The sequence below is a fragment of the Melanerpes formicivorus genome, unplaced genomic scaffold (genome assembly GCF_026170545.1).
Source record: "Melanerpes formicivorus ecotype bairdi unplaced genomic scaffold, bMelFor1.0.p_v2 SCAF_2, whole genome shotgun sequence".
Classification (NCBI taxonomy): domain Eukaryota; kingdom Metazoa; phylum Chordata; class Aves; order Piciformes; family Picidae; genus Melanerpes; species Melanerpes formicivorus.
This window is the reverse complement of record NW_027142354.1, coordinates 24,174,289-24,190,271: the sequence shown is the minus strand read 5'-3', so window position 1 is coordinate 24,190,271 and position 15,983 is coordinate 24,174,289. Positions and strand designations below refer to the sequence as shown.

The following is a 15,983-nucleotide window of genomic DNA, read 5'->3' as shown; positions in this document are numbered from 1 at the left end:
TGAAGTGTTTTCAACACTGGCATTTTCTCCAATTCTTTCTTATGAAAGGTGGGACCCTTTTGTAACTGTTTACAGAACTGTCTAATTATTAACATTTTTCCTGCTGAAAACTCCACTAAGGCTTGCTAAAACCTTAACAAAAGCTGAACAGCTTTGGTTTGCTGTGACTTTAATGCTACTCCCTTGCTGTTTACTTTCCTCTTCTCCCTTAATCAACATGATGTGTAATACTCGCATCACAAATTCTCTAAAGCAGGACTGATATGTTTGTTACGCTTTCACAATGCCAAGCACAGCAGGGTCTTTGCTCTATATACGGGCTACCACGGCAGTACTTTTCGCAACAAATGTATGTCTTTTAAAATATATAGAAACATATTTCATTTTCTTCTCTGAGAAAAACCTGTAGACAAAGTAGTTACAATAATTAATTAGTGAGGATACCTGGACTAGCATTCCTTTTTCAAGAAATGACCATTACACTTTACCAACAGTTACATAATGCAAGGTGTTGTCTAATTTCACAGAAAACTCAGCGGAGCTCATCCTTCAGTCCGACACAAAAAAGAACTCCCCTGTGCTTCTGTACAAGTCTTGCACATATAGTAACAATGGCATCAGACTACACAGATGATGTTGAAACATTTGAGAACTTACATTTCTCTTTATAAAACAACTGTGTCAGCTTGGTTCAAAAAGCCCAGTGCTATTACCATTCTTGTGTAAGCAACATATTCAATATGTTTCTTTCAATATGTTCACATCACGCATCAATTAGTGCAAACAATTGCTCTCTATATACTTTTTAATAAACACATCCAACTTGTTTTACAAGAGCTCACAGCCAGAAATACTTGCAAAAATCTTACCCTCTAGAGTACAGAAGAGTAGTATCTTGTCAGAGAAAACGTCTTCAGAGCAACAACCCTTCCCTAACCTCCCACACTGCTCAGAAGTTTCTTACCACTCGCATTAGTCACTGACACAAAAGTAAACCTTCACATAAGCCCTTAGTGTAGGTCTTAGTCTGATCCTTAATAGTAGTTGGTTAAATATTAAGACTAAGAAGGTTACCAGATAATCTATCAAATGTATTTAACTCCCTTGACGTGTTTTTGCAGAGAAACTCACCTGTATAACTCCTTCCATCATATTCACCATCTTGTTGACTATAGCAATAACTTTGTGAGTACGCTCAGTAGGAGTGATGTCAGGTCTGTACTGGCTTGACAATACATACCGACATGTCATATACAAAACATACGTAGGTGACAGCTTGAAATGAACTGTTGAGCTATTTGTGTAATTTATAATGGCAGATAAGAAGGCATCTTCAGCTACAAAGAGAGGAAAAAAATCATATCATAAGCCAAATACAAAAAGAAAGTGAAATAAAAAAGAGAGAGAGGGGATTTCTTTTTGGAGGGGCATAGGTGAGTCATTTACAGGAATCTGAACTTGAAGTTGCTTATTATGTACTGTGGTTGCTTAAGCACAATAACAACAGAGGCCTATATAAAGCTGGAAAATCTGATCATCAGCAAACATTTCCTTACTATTTCCTGTCTCTTTGTTGAAATGCTTTATCTCCAAGAGAACAGAAAAATACATGTTTTTCTTCCCACAAAGCTCCCTTATTAAAGGGAATTTTATACTAATTAAAAAATAAATAAGTATTTCTTTACTTGCTCACAAATCCATTTAGTTTCATGTATCTGAATTCTGAATGACCTCTGATAAAGTATCTTTCTTAAGAGAGCTTAAAAATCACAGGAACCAAGGTAACAAAAAAATTAAATTATAAATGAAAATTTGAACAAAGGTTTTATATAAAATGGACTTTGATCAAGGTGCAAGCTATTATCCAAGGCATGGTGAACTGTACAGAAGAGAATCAATTTTATGTACTGTTGAGAAGATTGGATTAACTGTTTTTCACAGTTAAACTTGGAATATCTGAAGATAAAGAGTTAAAATGCAATTGGAATTAGGTATGCATGAACCTGTGCCAATATCCAAATTAATTATATTACTGGATCAGTTATCTGTTTAGTCATTATTCTTTTCAATATTAAGCTATCCTTAAGCTCTCAATCTGACTAAAATATTACAATATATTAAAAAAAATTAAAAAATCAATAGGTTGGTATTATAACTTTGCAGTTTACTCACAGCTTTCCCTGAATTCAATACTGGCAGGTAGCATCAGTTCTGGTCCATGGGTATCCTGAGGTCTAAAGAAAGAAGAGAAAAATAGATTGAAACAACTCACATGGGTGATATTAATTTCACTGTAAAACAAGGGATTTCCCCAAATACACTGGTTCCAGATGGTGATAATATCCTTCTCCAATGATTCTTTTTTTACCTTTTCTCTAGAATTATTTGGAGTGTATTTGCCAGGAACACAGCAGATCACAATACAGACTTCAGCTGTGGAGTCTGTGATATTAATGAACATCATCTTCTCACCTGTGTATCAGACTGATAGGATCAGTTTGCCATCTGCCATTGACAGGATTCAAGTAATAAATTATTCATGGGCACATGAAAGAAAGTGAATGATGCTTCACTGAATTGAGCTGAAACACCAGCTCAATTACAACACACATAACCTCCTATCTTTAATGCCCTCAAAACTCATGAGAACTTGGTCAACTAATTTGTTCTTTATTCTGGAAAGGAGGAAAAGGAGGTGAACTATAGCCCCTACCCTCACTGGGCTGTTGCTATATCCTCACTTAAACCAACAGCAGTGATTTTTCAAATCAGTATCTACCAGAGAATTCACAGCGGAGAAAAAAGAACCAAAAATTGATTTTTCTGGTGTCTACAAAAGGCTAAGAATGTATTTCATTCCTCCCTTCAGCAAAAGTAGAGCTGTCCCTCTAGTTAGGCACCTATTTTTAGGTGATATGTAAAGCTTAAGGTCTTCTGCATGTGATAGCCATTTTTACCATATGTAACACAATATTTAGCTTTTCACATTCCCCAGCAACTTTGATAAAGAAAGGAATGCAATATAACTATGCAAGCCTCATTCTCCTGAGAAATTTTAGTCATGACAAAAAGCAGAGATAAGCGAATAAAGGACCTCAGTGTCCTGTTTCATGTAGTAAAAATGTGAGAGAAAATGGCACAGTAGATGAGAACTGACAAGAATTAGTGCAAGACTGCTTGAAGAATTTTGGAAATTGCTTTAAGATAAATTAATGAAGTAGGAAGAGGAAAGACTTCTTTTAAAGAATGTTAATCTGGTTTTACCTGTAAATTAGCTCTCTAGGAACAGATGCAGTAAGTCAGTTATTTTATCTATCTTAATATGAGTTTCCTTCAACTAACATACCATTTTCTACTTCTTCTAAGCACACACAGAGAAATAGTACTCTCCAATTAAGCTTTGAAAATAGGAAATTCAAGTTAGAATAACTCTGTGTTTCTGACATGCTTTGTTATTGTATATATTTTAAGTATGTATCATCTTTCTGTTAGTGCTTCTACAGAAAAACCCTCTCTGTGGTGATCAAGTTCTTGGAACTAAACCAGCCTCAAAGTCTAGTTAGGGTACATGCAGCAAGGCCATAAAATATTGATTAGGAGTTGCCTCCTCTCTAAGTACAGTGTCAGGCAATATTGTATTTTAAAACCAATACATTCTCTAGATGTGTCTCCTACACCATTTTGTGTATGGTAAACTGCATTTAAAAAAAAAAAATACCCTCTGTCTTTTTGTGGTTGTTTTAGCCAACATACAAATTTTGAAAGACATACTAGAACTAGGAATCAGGTGAGTGTTTATAGTCCATTAACACCACTTTTACATCTCAATTCTCATTTCCAACCAAACACATTTTTAAGAACTCCTGAATGGTAGCCAAAGCAAAAAAAAGAACTACAATCCTTAATTAAACAGTTATCGTATCTTTATTTCACAGAATCACATTTCAATTAGAACAACCACATCCAATAGAGTGAAGTTATACACTCAGATTTCAACTGTTGTGGGTTTTTTTTTGGTAGAGACTAGAAATGAAGAAATAAGGCAGCCAAGTTTTAATGGTCTTCAGTCTGTTCAGTGAGTGATTGGAAGAAAGTCTTACTTGTCTTACTATTCACTTTTGAAAAGTGGTGATGAATATACAGAGACAGGACAAACACCAACACTTAGTACACTAACACTTACGCAGACCAGTTGTACTTCAATAAGAACCTGGAACTGCTCAGTGGGATTGTTTTCGTTTTCTAACTACCATAGCAATTATTTCCCTCCATAATTACCGTCCTTACAAAATGAGTATCCCAGAGGCAGCCTAAGCACCAAAAATATATCCACAAAAGGGACAAATTCAGTTTGAAGAACTCAATTTGAACAATGCGTTTCCTAGCACTTCCTAATTTGACAGCCTGATTTTGATAACTTGTTAACTTCAACAGAACAAATGTCAATAAAAGCATGTGATAGAAATACTGTATCTAGATAAATAACCATCTGTGCAATTACACATCACATACTATACTCACATAGGTTGTATAAAGAAACAAAATATCAGTATTAAATCTGGTGATATAAACATCCCTGTAGTTGTAGCTATCACAAACCAGTTTGTAATTTGGATGTCTCCCTTAAAAACATTTTCTGCACACAGGTACCAAGCTAGGAAAAGGAAAAACCACCACACGAAAAAAACCCCACACCCACAAAAAACCCAAAGCAGCAAAAATCAGCACAGCCGAAAAAATAACCCAACCTGCATAGTAAGACTACTGTGTGCATTCTCTTTAGAAGGACTTTTAAAAGCTTGGGGTTTTGTTTGGTTGTTTGGGTTTTTCTTGTGATGTGTTGGTTTGTCTTTTTGTTTTGTTTTGGGTTGTTTGGTTTTGTTTTCAGAAATCAAAACCAAACCAAGATGCAGTTCAGAGGGCCCTGTATTTTTTAAATATACAGCTATAGCACAAAATATCCTCAGCATAAGTGCTCTTGCTGATATGGGAGAAATACAGAAATTTAATAATCTTCATACGCATAGAAATGCACAGCTAGAACTCAAGAACTATTAACAGTAGAAGCCTCAAGGACTTTTGAGGCTACAAGAAGTTCACAAAAAAGCTTTGATCTTTGATTAGAGGAAAATTGCACAGTTAAAACACTAATAATTCAACAAGAAGGAATTAAACCTCCACCAACTTCATAATAAAGTTCTGAAAAAGACATTCAAGATGCCCAGGCACTCTACCAGGAGACTGCAGATTAGAACTACTACTGTATTCTACTGTATTTTCACGGAAAGGATTTTAAAAGATGTCACTGCCACAAAACCCTAGCATATCAGAAATTCAGTTCAGGTGAAAGCACGATTTCCTGCCCTTTTTTCTTTTTTTTTTTTTTGATTGTTTTTTTTCCTGCCACTTACCTCTGTTTTCTGTTCAGTGAATAATGAATACACCTAAAGGTATGAGAAGTTGCATACTAGAAGATTTATAACTTGAATTACTGCACTTTAACCCACAGTACACTCACCTTACCTTTCATCCCTTTATGGCAGCAGTTCATCTATATTTTAAAGCTCATTTATGTAGACAGCAATCCAATATTTTATTTTTCTTAAGATTTGGAAAAAATTTGTTTTGACATTTCAAAGATGAGAGAGGCACTTTGTAATTATGTCAGCCAGCTCCCAGAATCTTTGGATGCATACCATCAGGGCTTCTCAATTTATGATGGAAAATGGTGACAATTTGTAAAGCAGTGCTAACATTAGAATAAATTGTCTAAAAGAGTTGAACTCTTTTGGATGGCCACAGCTGAATTTGAACAATGATAACATAGAGACTGAATAGCAAGCAAATGGCCACATGACTTGAAGCCAGTGTGGCTTTGGGAACAAAGTACAGAAAGCACGAAAAGTCGAATTTCGTAGCCTAAAGAAGAGAGCCTATGAGCAAAATGGGGTAGCATTTATCTACTTACTAACAGTAAAGGTGGTGTTACATGCATTTATAAATTGTATAACTTTACATGGCAAGCATTCAGAGGTAGCTAAAATTCATTCTCACAAGACTTGTGAACAATACTACTGTCATTTCTTTCTCCAGAGCAAATGACATCATCTTGCCACTGACAACTTAAAATTTCAAGTAATTGTACTTCTGTTAAAGGCACTTCATGCAACATGTCTAACTTCAAATCAACAATGGTGTGCTATCACTACCAGTTTGGCTTTACAAAAGAAAGCTATAAGTAACAGAATACTGAAGCAAAGAAATATTTATTTGCTTTTAATATTCTGATGTTTTTTGCTTTAGTTGGGTTTTATTTGGAGATCTCATTTTCTGCTGGGAAAATCAGGTAGTTTACAATATTTTAAGCACATTGCTCATCTATTAAAAAAAAGTATCCAGTCTTTTCCGTAATGAGAAGTAACGGATTGCACATTTCCTACCTGCTTTCCTGTCTGCGGTAATCTTGCTGCTGCTCTATTCTGATCATTGGCTTCACCATTCCTCGTTCTGCTGTACTGGATGCTGATGATGTCCTGTCACCATCAAGCCTGCTGGTGCTCTAATTCAAAACAGTGGGACAGATGCTTAGCATGCAAACATTGCATTAGCCAGTATTCGTGCTTGGCACTATTAAAATTGTGCTTGGCACTATGGAAAGTGTCAGTTTGAGGCTTGAATGAGATGGGAAAACAGAAGAGTACAGCAGAGAATCCAGAAGCTCAGCAGGTCTTTTCACCACAATGAAGCACTGAAGAGCACACTTGCAATTCAGAAAACATCAATGGCCAGCTAGAAGCACCTACTACTTAATGTATTGCAAGAGCATATAACGAAAATTTGTTTTTATCTAAAAGTGGCATAGTTATAAAGAATTGTTAATGAAAACTTTAAGAGACAAAATTAAGCACGCCAACAGATTTAAGACTGGCTGTGCTCCCCTACTCTGCTCCAACTGCTTACATTATCAATCTCTGACGTAATTTATCCTATTGGTAAAGAAAATATCATCTGGCAGACAGTACATAATTTTCCAAACAAAAAAGAGCAAATCTGATTATACCATTTTTTAATGTAGGATTTTATTTGTTTTCTCAATAGGAAGCTTTCAACTCATCATTTCTAGTTACCTCAAACTCCATAAGGAAAGGAAAAAAAATGCTGCTTGAAGCAGCAAAAATAGACAGCAAACTGTTTTTCAGTTGTTTGTACTGAAAAATAACATTAGTAAAATCTGAAGTGTTTCAATACTTCTATGAAATTTCTAGGACTAAATAATTTGCTTTGATACAAGAAAATCTACCAAAAAGTGCATTTCAAAACAAGATTTTGGACAAAATAGTTTTTTCAGTACTGACACGCCACTCCATGAAAAACTTTTCATCACTAGGTCTCAGAGAATTTTCATTGAACTTACTGTTGTCCCTTTTCCAAACAGAAAAAGTAAAATCATTAGAGCAAGTGTTAGAAAATAAGTGATTCACCAGTGATTTAACAGATGCCACATACATTCTCAAATACTACTTAAAAAAAAACCCAAAAAACATGAAAACTTTAAAATTTCCTAAGCTTCCCTAGGTCCACTAAAATTTTATTTCTATTGAGTCAGACAAGAATATTAGGTATGCTAGACAATAATGTAAGAAACTTCAGCTCTAGGCAGTTTTGCGGTAAACAGTGCATCCAACAGAAAACACGGCAACTAACAAAGCCACAAAGAAAGGAGAAAAACTGAATCAGAAGCCTGTGGCAAGAAAAGAAAAAAGACTTACAAATATATTCACAACCTATCAGCGTATTATTATTACCTACGCTGCCACCAATATCACTAACTTTCTTAACAAGTATTTTAGTTTGATAATAGTCATAATAAAATATAAAAGAAATCACATTTGTGAGAGGACTACTACATTTCATACTGCTGAAATAATGCATTCCTTCATTTCACCTGAGGAATGTGACCATAGCACCATGACAGACATTAACCACTGTGTCATTTTACTTTATTTGCTTGCTCTTGGTACCCGCAACTCTGGCACAGAATTCATTAACGGAACGATAGTGCAGAAAGAAAGCAAGAAGATATTATCACCTCATTAAATGTTTATAACTATGACTGCAGAGACAGTTTGTCTAGTGAATGCGTGTGTAGCAGCTTTATTAAGTCAAGTTACATCCATTAAATTTTAGAAGCTGACTTAAACTAAAATTGAACAACCTTTCACATTTTGTATAAAACATTTACTTACCCCATTGCAGATGACAATAGTCATGTTCTACATACATGAGGTAATGATGCATCATTTCTAATACAAATCTCCACTTGCATTTAATCTGCCTTCAAACAGGAAAAAACTATTCCAGGCTTGGGGAATTTCCCTTTCTGAAATAAGTTACTGCTCTTGCCACAGAAAGCATGCCAAATACTAATACAAACTTAAACAGAACAGTTTTGTGGGAGGAAAAAATAGGAATAAATAATAATGTGCCCAGAAGAGGAAATGGCTGGGGAGAACGATGAACTGGTCACACTTCATCAAATATAACTGATTTTAAAATTTTTATCTAGCTTACACATAATCTTTTATTATTTATTGTTAATTTAGTCATAACATAATACCTTGCTTGCTGGTAATGCTGCTCCACTGTGAACGTCTCCCTCCAAATCAAATGTGGTTTCCTGAACAGCTCTAAAAGCAGAATAATGTTTCAAGCACTTTTTAGAAATTGTATTGCTAAACATTTAACAAACAAGGAATAGAGTAGCTCAACTTAGGAAATTAAAATTCAAGAGGTATACCATGACTTTTTAAAACACTAACAATTAAAGGATCACAGTATGCTACGGCTTGGAAGGGACCTCTGGAGATATTTGAGTCCAACCCCCCCTGCCAGAGCAGGGCCATATAATCTAGTGTAGGTCACATCAGAATGCATCCAGATGGGCCTTGAAAGTCTCCAGAAAAGGAGATTCCACAACCTCTATGGGGAGCCTGTTCCAGTGATTCATGACCCTTACAGTAAAGAAGTTTTCCCTCATGTTGAGGTAGAACTTCCTGTGCTGCAGTTTACATCCATTGCCTCTTGTCCTATCACAGGACACAAGTGAGAAGAGCCTGTCCCTTCCTTCCTGACACCCAGTCCTTACATATTTATGAACATTTATTAAATCCCCTATCAGTCTTCTCCTTTCCAGGCTAAAAAGCCCTAGGTCTCTCAGCCTTTCCTCATAAGGCATGTGCTCCAGTCCCTAAATCATCCTTGTAGCCCTCTGTTGGACCCACTTAAGTAGATCCCTGCCTCTCTTGAACTGGGAAGCCCAGAACTGGATGCAATATTCCAGGTGAGGTGTCACTAGGGCAGAGCAGAGGGGCAGGAGAAAGTCCTTTTCATAAAACCAAAACAATTATTTATACCAATATTCACTGCAGTAGATTCACTGCAATTTTTTGCTCAGCTCTAAATGTACAATAATCTGGATAATGCAGATCCTTTATTTATCATAGTAATGCATTTTATTATCTGCTTGTTCTAAAAATTTTAAAAATATTTCATTGTTCAAGCTGCAATGTCTTTTGTCAGTGATTCTGCAGTCCTGGTAAAGCTCTGCAGTAGTACAGTGCTTTACAGCTGACTATGTAAATCTGTAAGAGCACTTGTTTATTGATCTGCACTCTAGATGTAGAATGAACTCAAGATTTAAGCAAAAATATTACGTAACAGCTAAAAGGCTGGATGTGTTCCTGCAGACAGGTTCCACAACAATCACACAGTGTACTCCCACATTAAAACTGAGAAAAAACAATACTGGCTGAAATACACATCTGTATTAACTCAGCAGACTAGCCATAACAGCCTCTTTTCCTAGGTGTTTCTCTCTCATACATCTCCAAGACACTTTGCTTATTGTCTAAACCACAGCATGCTACACTACAATAGTGTAGCCTCATGGGGACCCAGAGGGGATGGCAGATAAAATGTTCTTTTTTTCCCCATTCTACACAGTTGGATTTTAAGATTCTTTCTCCTGAATACCTCTATAGCCAGTAAACAAAATACCTGAGCTCCTACAAGTTAATAAATCTATAATCAGTAATTTTACTATGCCCCTATCAAAACCATAAATATACAGAGAAACAGGATGGACTTCTGGACTGCTAGTATTTGCAAAACAGAAACTAGAAGATAAGTAATCACACTGTAAGTAGTGATTGCTATGTGAAGACATTTAGTTCCCTACCCTCAAAGTCCCATTTTTTGACTACCCTAATGAATTCACAAATCCCTCTAATAGAATTTTAGAAGTTACTATATGACAACAAAAACCAAAACCCCCCACACCAAACAACCCAAAAACCCCAGGAAACCCAACCAAAGGAAAAAAAAAACCCACAGAACCACAAAACCAATAAAAACCCACACACAAAATACAAGCAAAAAAACACACACACCAAAAAAACAAACAAACAAACAAACTCAAAATACAACACAAAATAACCAAACATGAACAAGAAATAAAAGAAATATAAAATCAGGCTCTCCGAAAGCATTGAGAATTCTTTGCTTTTCCTAGAAGTTGGATCAGGAAAACTTCGTAATGAAAAACAGACTTGCTAATCCAAAAAAAATCACAAGGTGGAGCTCCAGTATTAAAATACTTATCATACAGTTAACATTTAAAAGCAGCTACACAGAACTCAGAAGTCATACTCTAGTCACAGGCCATTTAAAATGCTCTCATTCTCTACCTCCTAAGGCTCTTCCTTTTACATCAACGGGGAGAAAAATTTTACTTACCCAGTTTTGTGTCTTGGACCTTTTCCTATAAGACTTGCATCAATAGGTCTTTTAGGAATAATATGGTCCTGAGTGGGATCCACAAACTTAAACACATGAGATGATCCAAACTGAACCTTCATTCCACTTTGCAGCATTGTGGTTTCTGAAATACGCTGACCCTCCACGTAAGTTTCAGCATCAATGCTTCTTGGGGTTACAGTAACAACGCCATCCATATTAGTGAGGTCACAATGATGAGGCTGAATTCCTGGACCAAATAACTGGAAATAGAATTCATTAACATGGAATAAAATAAATTATATAGCAGCAGAAATTAAAACAAGAAGATTGAGATGCAGCTTACCCTATTTACAGACTAACTTTGCTTGCTTCTAAATGTAACAGATAAATGATATGAAAAATCAGTTGAGCCTCACTTTTAATTTTCCTCACAACAGAGAAAATAAAACACACTTAACTAACGTGCAGCAGAAATCTCTTAAAAATAAGTCTTCCACTTTTTGGTCATCAGCTATTCAGAACTGTGCTCTACCACTTGCTGTTTTGACATGTAAAATCTCACAATGCAAGTATTTACAAGTTAACTAACTGCACTGATGTGAGCCCATGGTGCTATAAGAGACTCTGACATGAATTTCATAGAGGTATTCTTCTTTTATAAATTTAGGAAATCCTAATCTCACTCAAAATGGGTTGAGAATAGGACTTGAAAGCCATTAAGCAGTTACAGGAACACTGATACTTACCAGTTGATCCAGTGATGAAGAAAGAATACTGTACTTTAAATAGTTACCCCTTACTTTATTCTTAAAGCAAGAGAAAGGAAGTAAGTTGTAGTTAAAACCATTAATATGAAATTGCAGAAATATTTTAGCTTTATGGCTTTGAAGGGTATGCACAGAGTATTTTACTAGTTTCCACAATTACACATTACAGACCTGCTATCAGATCATTTCTGTCACCTGAGACTACTTTTTTCCCCATACCTGAATGGAATTGTCATCAAATTTTTCAGTTCCAACTTCAGTGACACTTAATTGTAGACGATAGAGCTTTGGCTTATCTCTGGAGTCAGAACCATCTGCACAGAAAGTGACAAATATCAACTTGCAAGTTTTTAAAGTTTGAACACATACTGTTTCTACGTTATGGCAAAGTAGCAACATTCACAGAAAAAAAAAAACAAAAACAAACGAGTGACATTCTTTCAAGATTTGTTGGGGACTCAGCTGTGCATTGTAGTGTAAAGAACACTGGAAGTAGCCAGAGCTCACTTAGAGTGGCTGTTTTCTACAAGTGCAAAATAAAGCAATCAAGAACCACTACTCTGAACATACTTAGAAATTTTTTCTGTATCATTCGTGGTATACACAATAAAATGTTTATTAATAGCCAAGACTTTATGTGGGCATATCAATATAGGTTTAAAAGATGTAGAAAATAAGATAGCTGCACATGTCTTACTAAAAATATAGATTATCAGCAATATCTATTGTCAGGTGGCTAATATGCTAAACTGCTTCCTATTTATCAGATACTGAAATAGGACAGTATGAAACAAATCTACAAAATGTTTACCTATGACAGCTTTAGTCTTGATATACAGGACTGTAACACTTCAGGCATTATCTTTATAGTCCCATTGACCTATATTCTCATCTTGCAGAAAATGAGGTCAAGAGAGAATGTTTGTCTTCCTCCACACAGAAGAACATATTGTCCAAATACAGAAGAACATTTTGCATGAAACACTAGATGAAGTACAGGATTTAGCTGGCTGTCTTCACAGGCTAACACAGATGGGTTTTGGAACATATATTAAATACTCCTTGCTTCTCAGAAAATACAATCACCTTAAATACTATCAGATACTAAGTTAATACTGTCATTTCTGCCTTCTTTCCAACTCCTCTTCCAAAAGATTAAAGAAAGGGACGCTGCAGGACAAAGAGTGTCTTACCTGTAGACATGAACGATCATTTCAAGTCATCCCCAAAAAAGCATTTAGAGAATATTACTGATGCCATGGCATGTATAGAGACAGTCATTAGTATGAAACTAGTCATCTTCAAATTTTAAATCAAAGTCAATATAAACAGAACCTCCATCAGTCTAACTGTAAACTCCCAGCATTGCTGCCAGATTAAAATCAGACTGAAAACCATCTAGCTATAAAATTTCACTTCTATGAAGTTCTTTAAATACTGTTTACTGAAGGTCTTCAAAATCACAGATAAAACTTTACAGTTAACAAAACAAACATTGACTAAAAGCTGAAAATAAAGGAAGGCAACAGTATAAAATAACAGAAACCACAAAATCACTGAACCACAGAATTACTAAGGCTGGAATAGACCTCTGAGATCATCAAATCCAGCCTATGATCTAAAACCATCACACTGACTAGACCATGTCACTAAGTGCCACATCCAATCTTTCCTTAAACACCTCCAGGGATGGCAACTCCACCACCTTCTTGCGCAGTCTGTTCCAATGGCTAATTACTCCTTCTGTGAAAAAGTGCTTCCTAACATCCAACCTAAACCTCCCTGGCACAGCTTCAGGCCATGCCCTCTCATCTTGTGACAAGTTGCCTGGGAGAAGAGCCCAGCCCCCACTTCACAACTGTACTAGAGTGTGATAAGGTCCCTGCCCAGAGTCTCCTCTTCTCTAGGCTAAACCACCCTAGACCCCTCAGCCTCTCCTCATGAGACTTTCACCAGTCCCTTCATCAGTCTCATCATTCTCCTCTGGACCCACCCCAGCACCTCAATATCTTCCTTGAAGTGAGGGGCCTGGAACTGCACACAGTACTTGAGGTGAGGTTGCACCGGTGCTGAGTACAAGGGCAGAATTACATCCCCAGTCCTGTTGGCCACACTATTCCTGATACAAGACAAGATGCCATAGTCCTTATGTGCTACCTGGGCACACTGCTAGCTCGTGTTCAGATGGTCGTCTCACCACTGTGTACTCTCAGTATAAATGCTCATGTAAAATGTGCTTTCATATAATAAAAGTATTTCAGTATCCCAATGTTTCTGCTGAGGTGAATTAAGACTGTTTTGTTTCTGTGGAGCATCCAATGTAACAAGAAAACAAAATCTAATTTAGTTTAAAACCCCAGTGTTAGACACAAACTTCTTTTACTCCCAGGCAAACAAGATTCAAGGAGTTACTGAAAGTTATTTGGAGCACACGTAATCAACCATCAGTAAAAGCCAACTTCTACAGTGAAAGGAAATTTAATCTTGAAGAGAATTACTACAAATTCTAATAAGGATGAAAGACCTCTCTGTTCTAGGAGAAGGATGCAAGAGGGAAGGAAGGCTGCATTATACTACATTGTAAAGTCTCATATTTCCTGTTTTTCAACAGATGGAAGTTCAACCAAATGTTTGGAATGCATGCTTGAGCTCATTGCAACAGGATACAGATTCTGCCATACCTAAGGCAAAATCCCTGCTCCCCAGATCACAACAGACCAAGAAGGCTGTTCATACCCTCTAGGGCCCAAGCTTCTTTAAGGACTTCTGGTTGTTCATAAAGGTGAAACACACAATCTTGGGCACATGGGCTTAAGGACTGGAATTTGTGCCAGGAAAAAAGGGAATACAATCTCTGTGGGTTTTTATCTGACACAGAAGTAATTTTGTTTTAGTACAGAAATTTGACAGGTCAAGTTCTCAGAAAGGTGGGCACTGAAACAATACAGAAGCTGCATCAAGAGGGCTAAGAAAAACATATGAATTCTATACAAGTTTTTTCATTTTATATTGGGCCTGAGAAAACACATGGCATGGAAGAAAGATGGCTTGAGTATATTTATGGCAACCATGAATGAATAACACTAAGAGTTAAGAGGTGCAGGAAACATCTAGTTTCTTGGGGTGTTTCATGCTTAAAATATAACAGGTCTCCCAGCTGTGCTCCAAGATACAAACTGAAGATGGAAGAGGCTAAGTTAGCTACTGTTGCATGCATTAAACTTAAATGATCTACCTGACAAAAAGCTTTACCCAGGTCAAACAAATTGTGTACGGTTTACATTTGGAGTACTTTGCACAGGTTATTTTCTCCCATGACAGAATTACACAGTATACACATCTGTGTATACTGCCTATTGCAGATTGAAAACTTGTTGTTCAAGAGGTAACCCTCTATCTGCCTACTATATTACTATTCACTTATAGTCACCAGTGAAATTAGTTTATGTAAAATCCATGAAAACTGTGGCTTTCCATGCTAAGGATGCAATACAAGTAGATTTTGTGACTGGGTTTATACAATTATGAGTCAACATTCACACTTCAAATAGCAGTGCTATTTTAAAAAACCAACTGTGTAGTGAACCAAAGTGAACAGTCAGTGAAAATACATCAACTCAGTGATTCATAATTCAAATGTACATTTTTGATCAACAGAAATGCAAGACAAGCCTCCCTTCATGGATAAAGATTTTAAATGCATTACTTCACCACTAAATGGTGAATGCTACGCCACTTTGGAGATGATAATTTCAACTGGCTGTACTAATCCCCAACTTGAAACAATGCTGGGAAATATATTGACTTGACTGGGAAATATATTGACCAGTGTAAACCAAATCATAAAATGAGATTATAGAAAACAAGTAAGACAAAATTTGAACAAAAATGTTCATGCCAGGGACTGCACCTAATGACCTAAAAGTTAGCTAAATATGTATTTGCAGATTTCTTGTACAAGTTCTTGACTGGTTAGGCAGATTTGAAATACCATGTCTAATTCAAGAGGTAATTCTGCTATTAAATTACAGACAAGATGCACACTTTCAGCAAAATCAAAAACCAGTAGGAATCATTTTTGGTGAAGTAAGATTCAGTGAATATGTTATATACTGTATACATACCATACTACAGTTATGTTCTTAGAAGATTGGAAAGGGAAACTACCTTAAGGCTTTAAAGCTTCTCTAACCTCCTGCAATTCTTTTTCCCAAGTTGTTACAACTGCATGTTCTCAGCATCTCCCATTGCTGTAAATTCTATAGCTCAGGGATACTTTTTTTCTGATGAACAGCCCAGAGAGAAAAAGACTTAAGGTTTTGCCTTTTTGTGGTGATTTTAAATGACTGTAAGTACTATTTAAGGTTTGCAGGATCAAACCTCAGAACCTCACACCCTACAACATGGCTTTTTGTCATT

The 15,983-nt window shown here is 36.2% G+C and overlaps 1 protein-coding gene across 26 annotated transcripts in view; it reads right to left on the bottom strand.

The window, feature by feature from the left end:
• Positions 1–15,983, bottom strand: part of AFDN (afadin, adherens junction formation factor) — a 116,765-nt gene that overhangs the window by 49,894 nt on the left and 50,888 nt on the right. For all 26 annotated transcript variants that reach the window (XM_068153133.1, XM_068153161.1, XM_068153122.1 and 23 more), the window contains 6 exons: positions 11,784–11,878; positions 10,795–11,057; positions 8,618–8,687; positions 6,441–6,559; positions 2,173–2,234; positions 1,132–1,337 (listed from right to left, as the gene is read on the bottom strand). In XM_068153133.1, the coding sequence (XP_068009234.1) occupies positions 1,132–1,337; positions 2,173–2,234; positions 6,441–6,559; positions 8,618–8,687; positions 10,795–11,057; positions 11,784–11,878 (815 nt within the window). The remainder of the gene's footprint in view (positions 1–1,131; positions 1,338–2,172; positions 2,235–6,440; positions 6,560–8,617; positions 8,688–10,794; positions 11,058–11,783; positions 11,879–15,983) is intronic.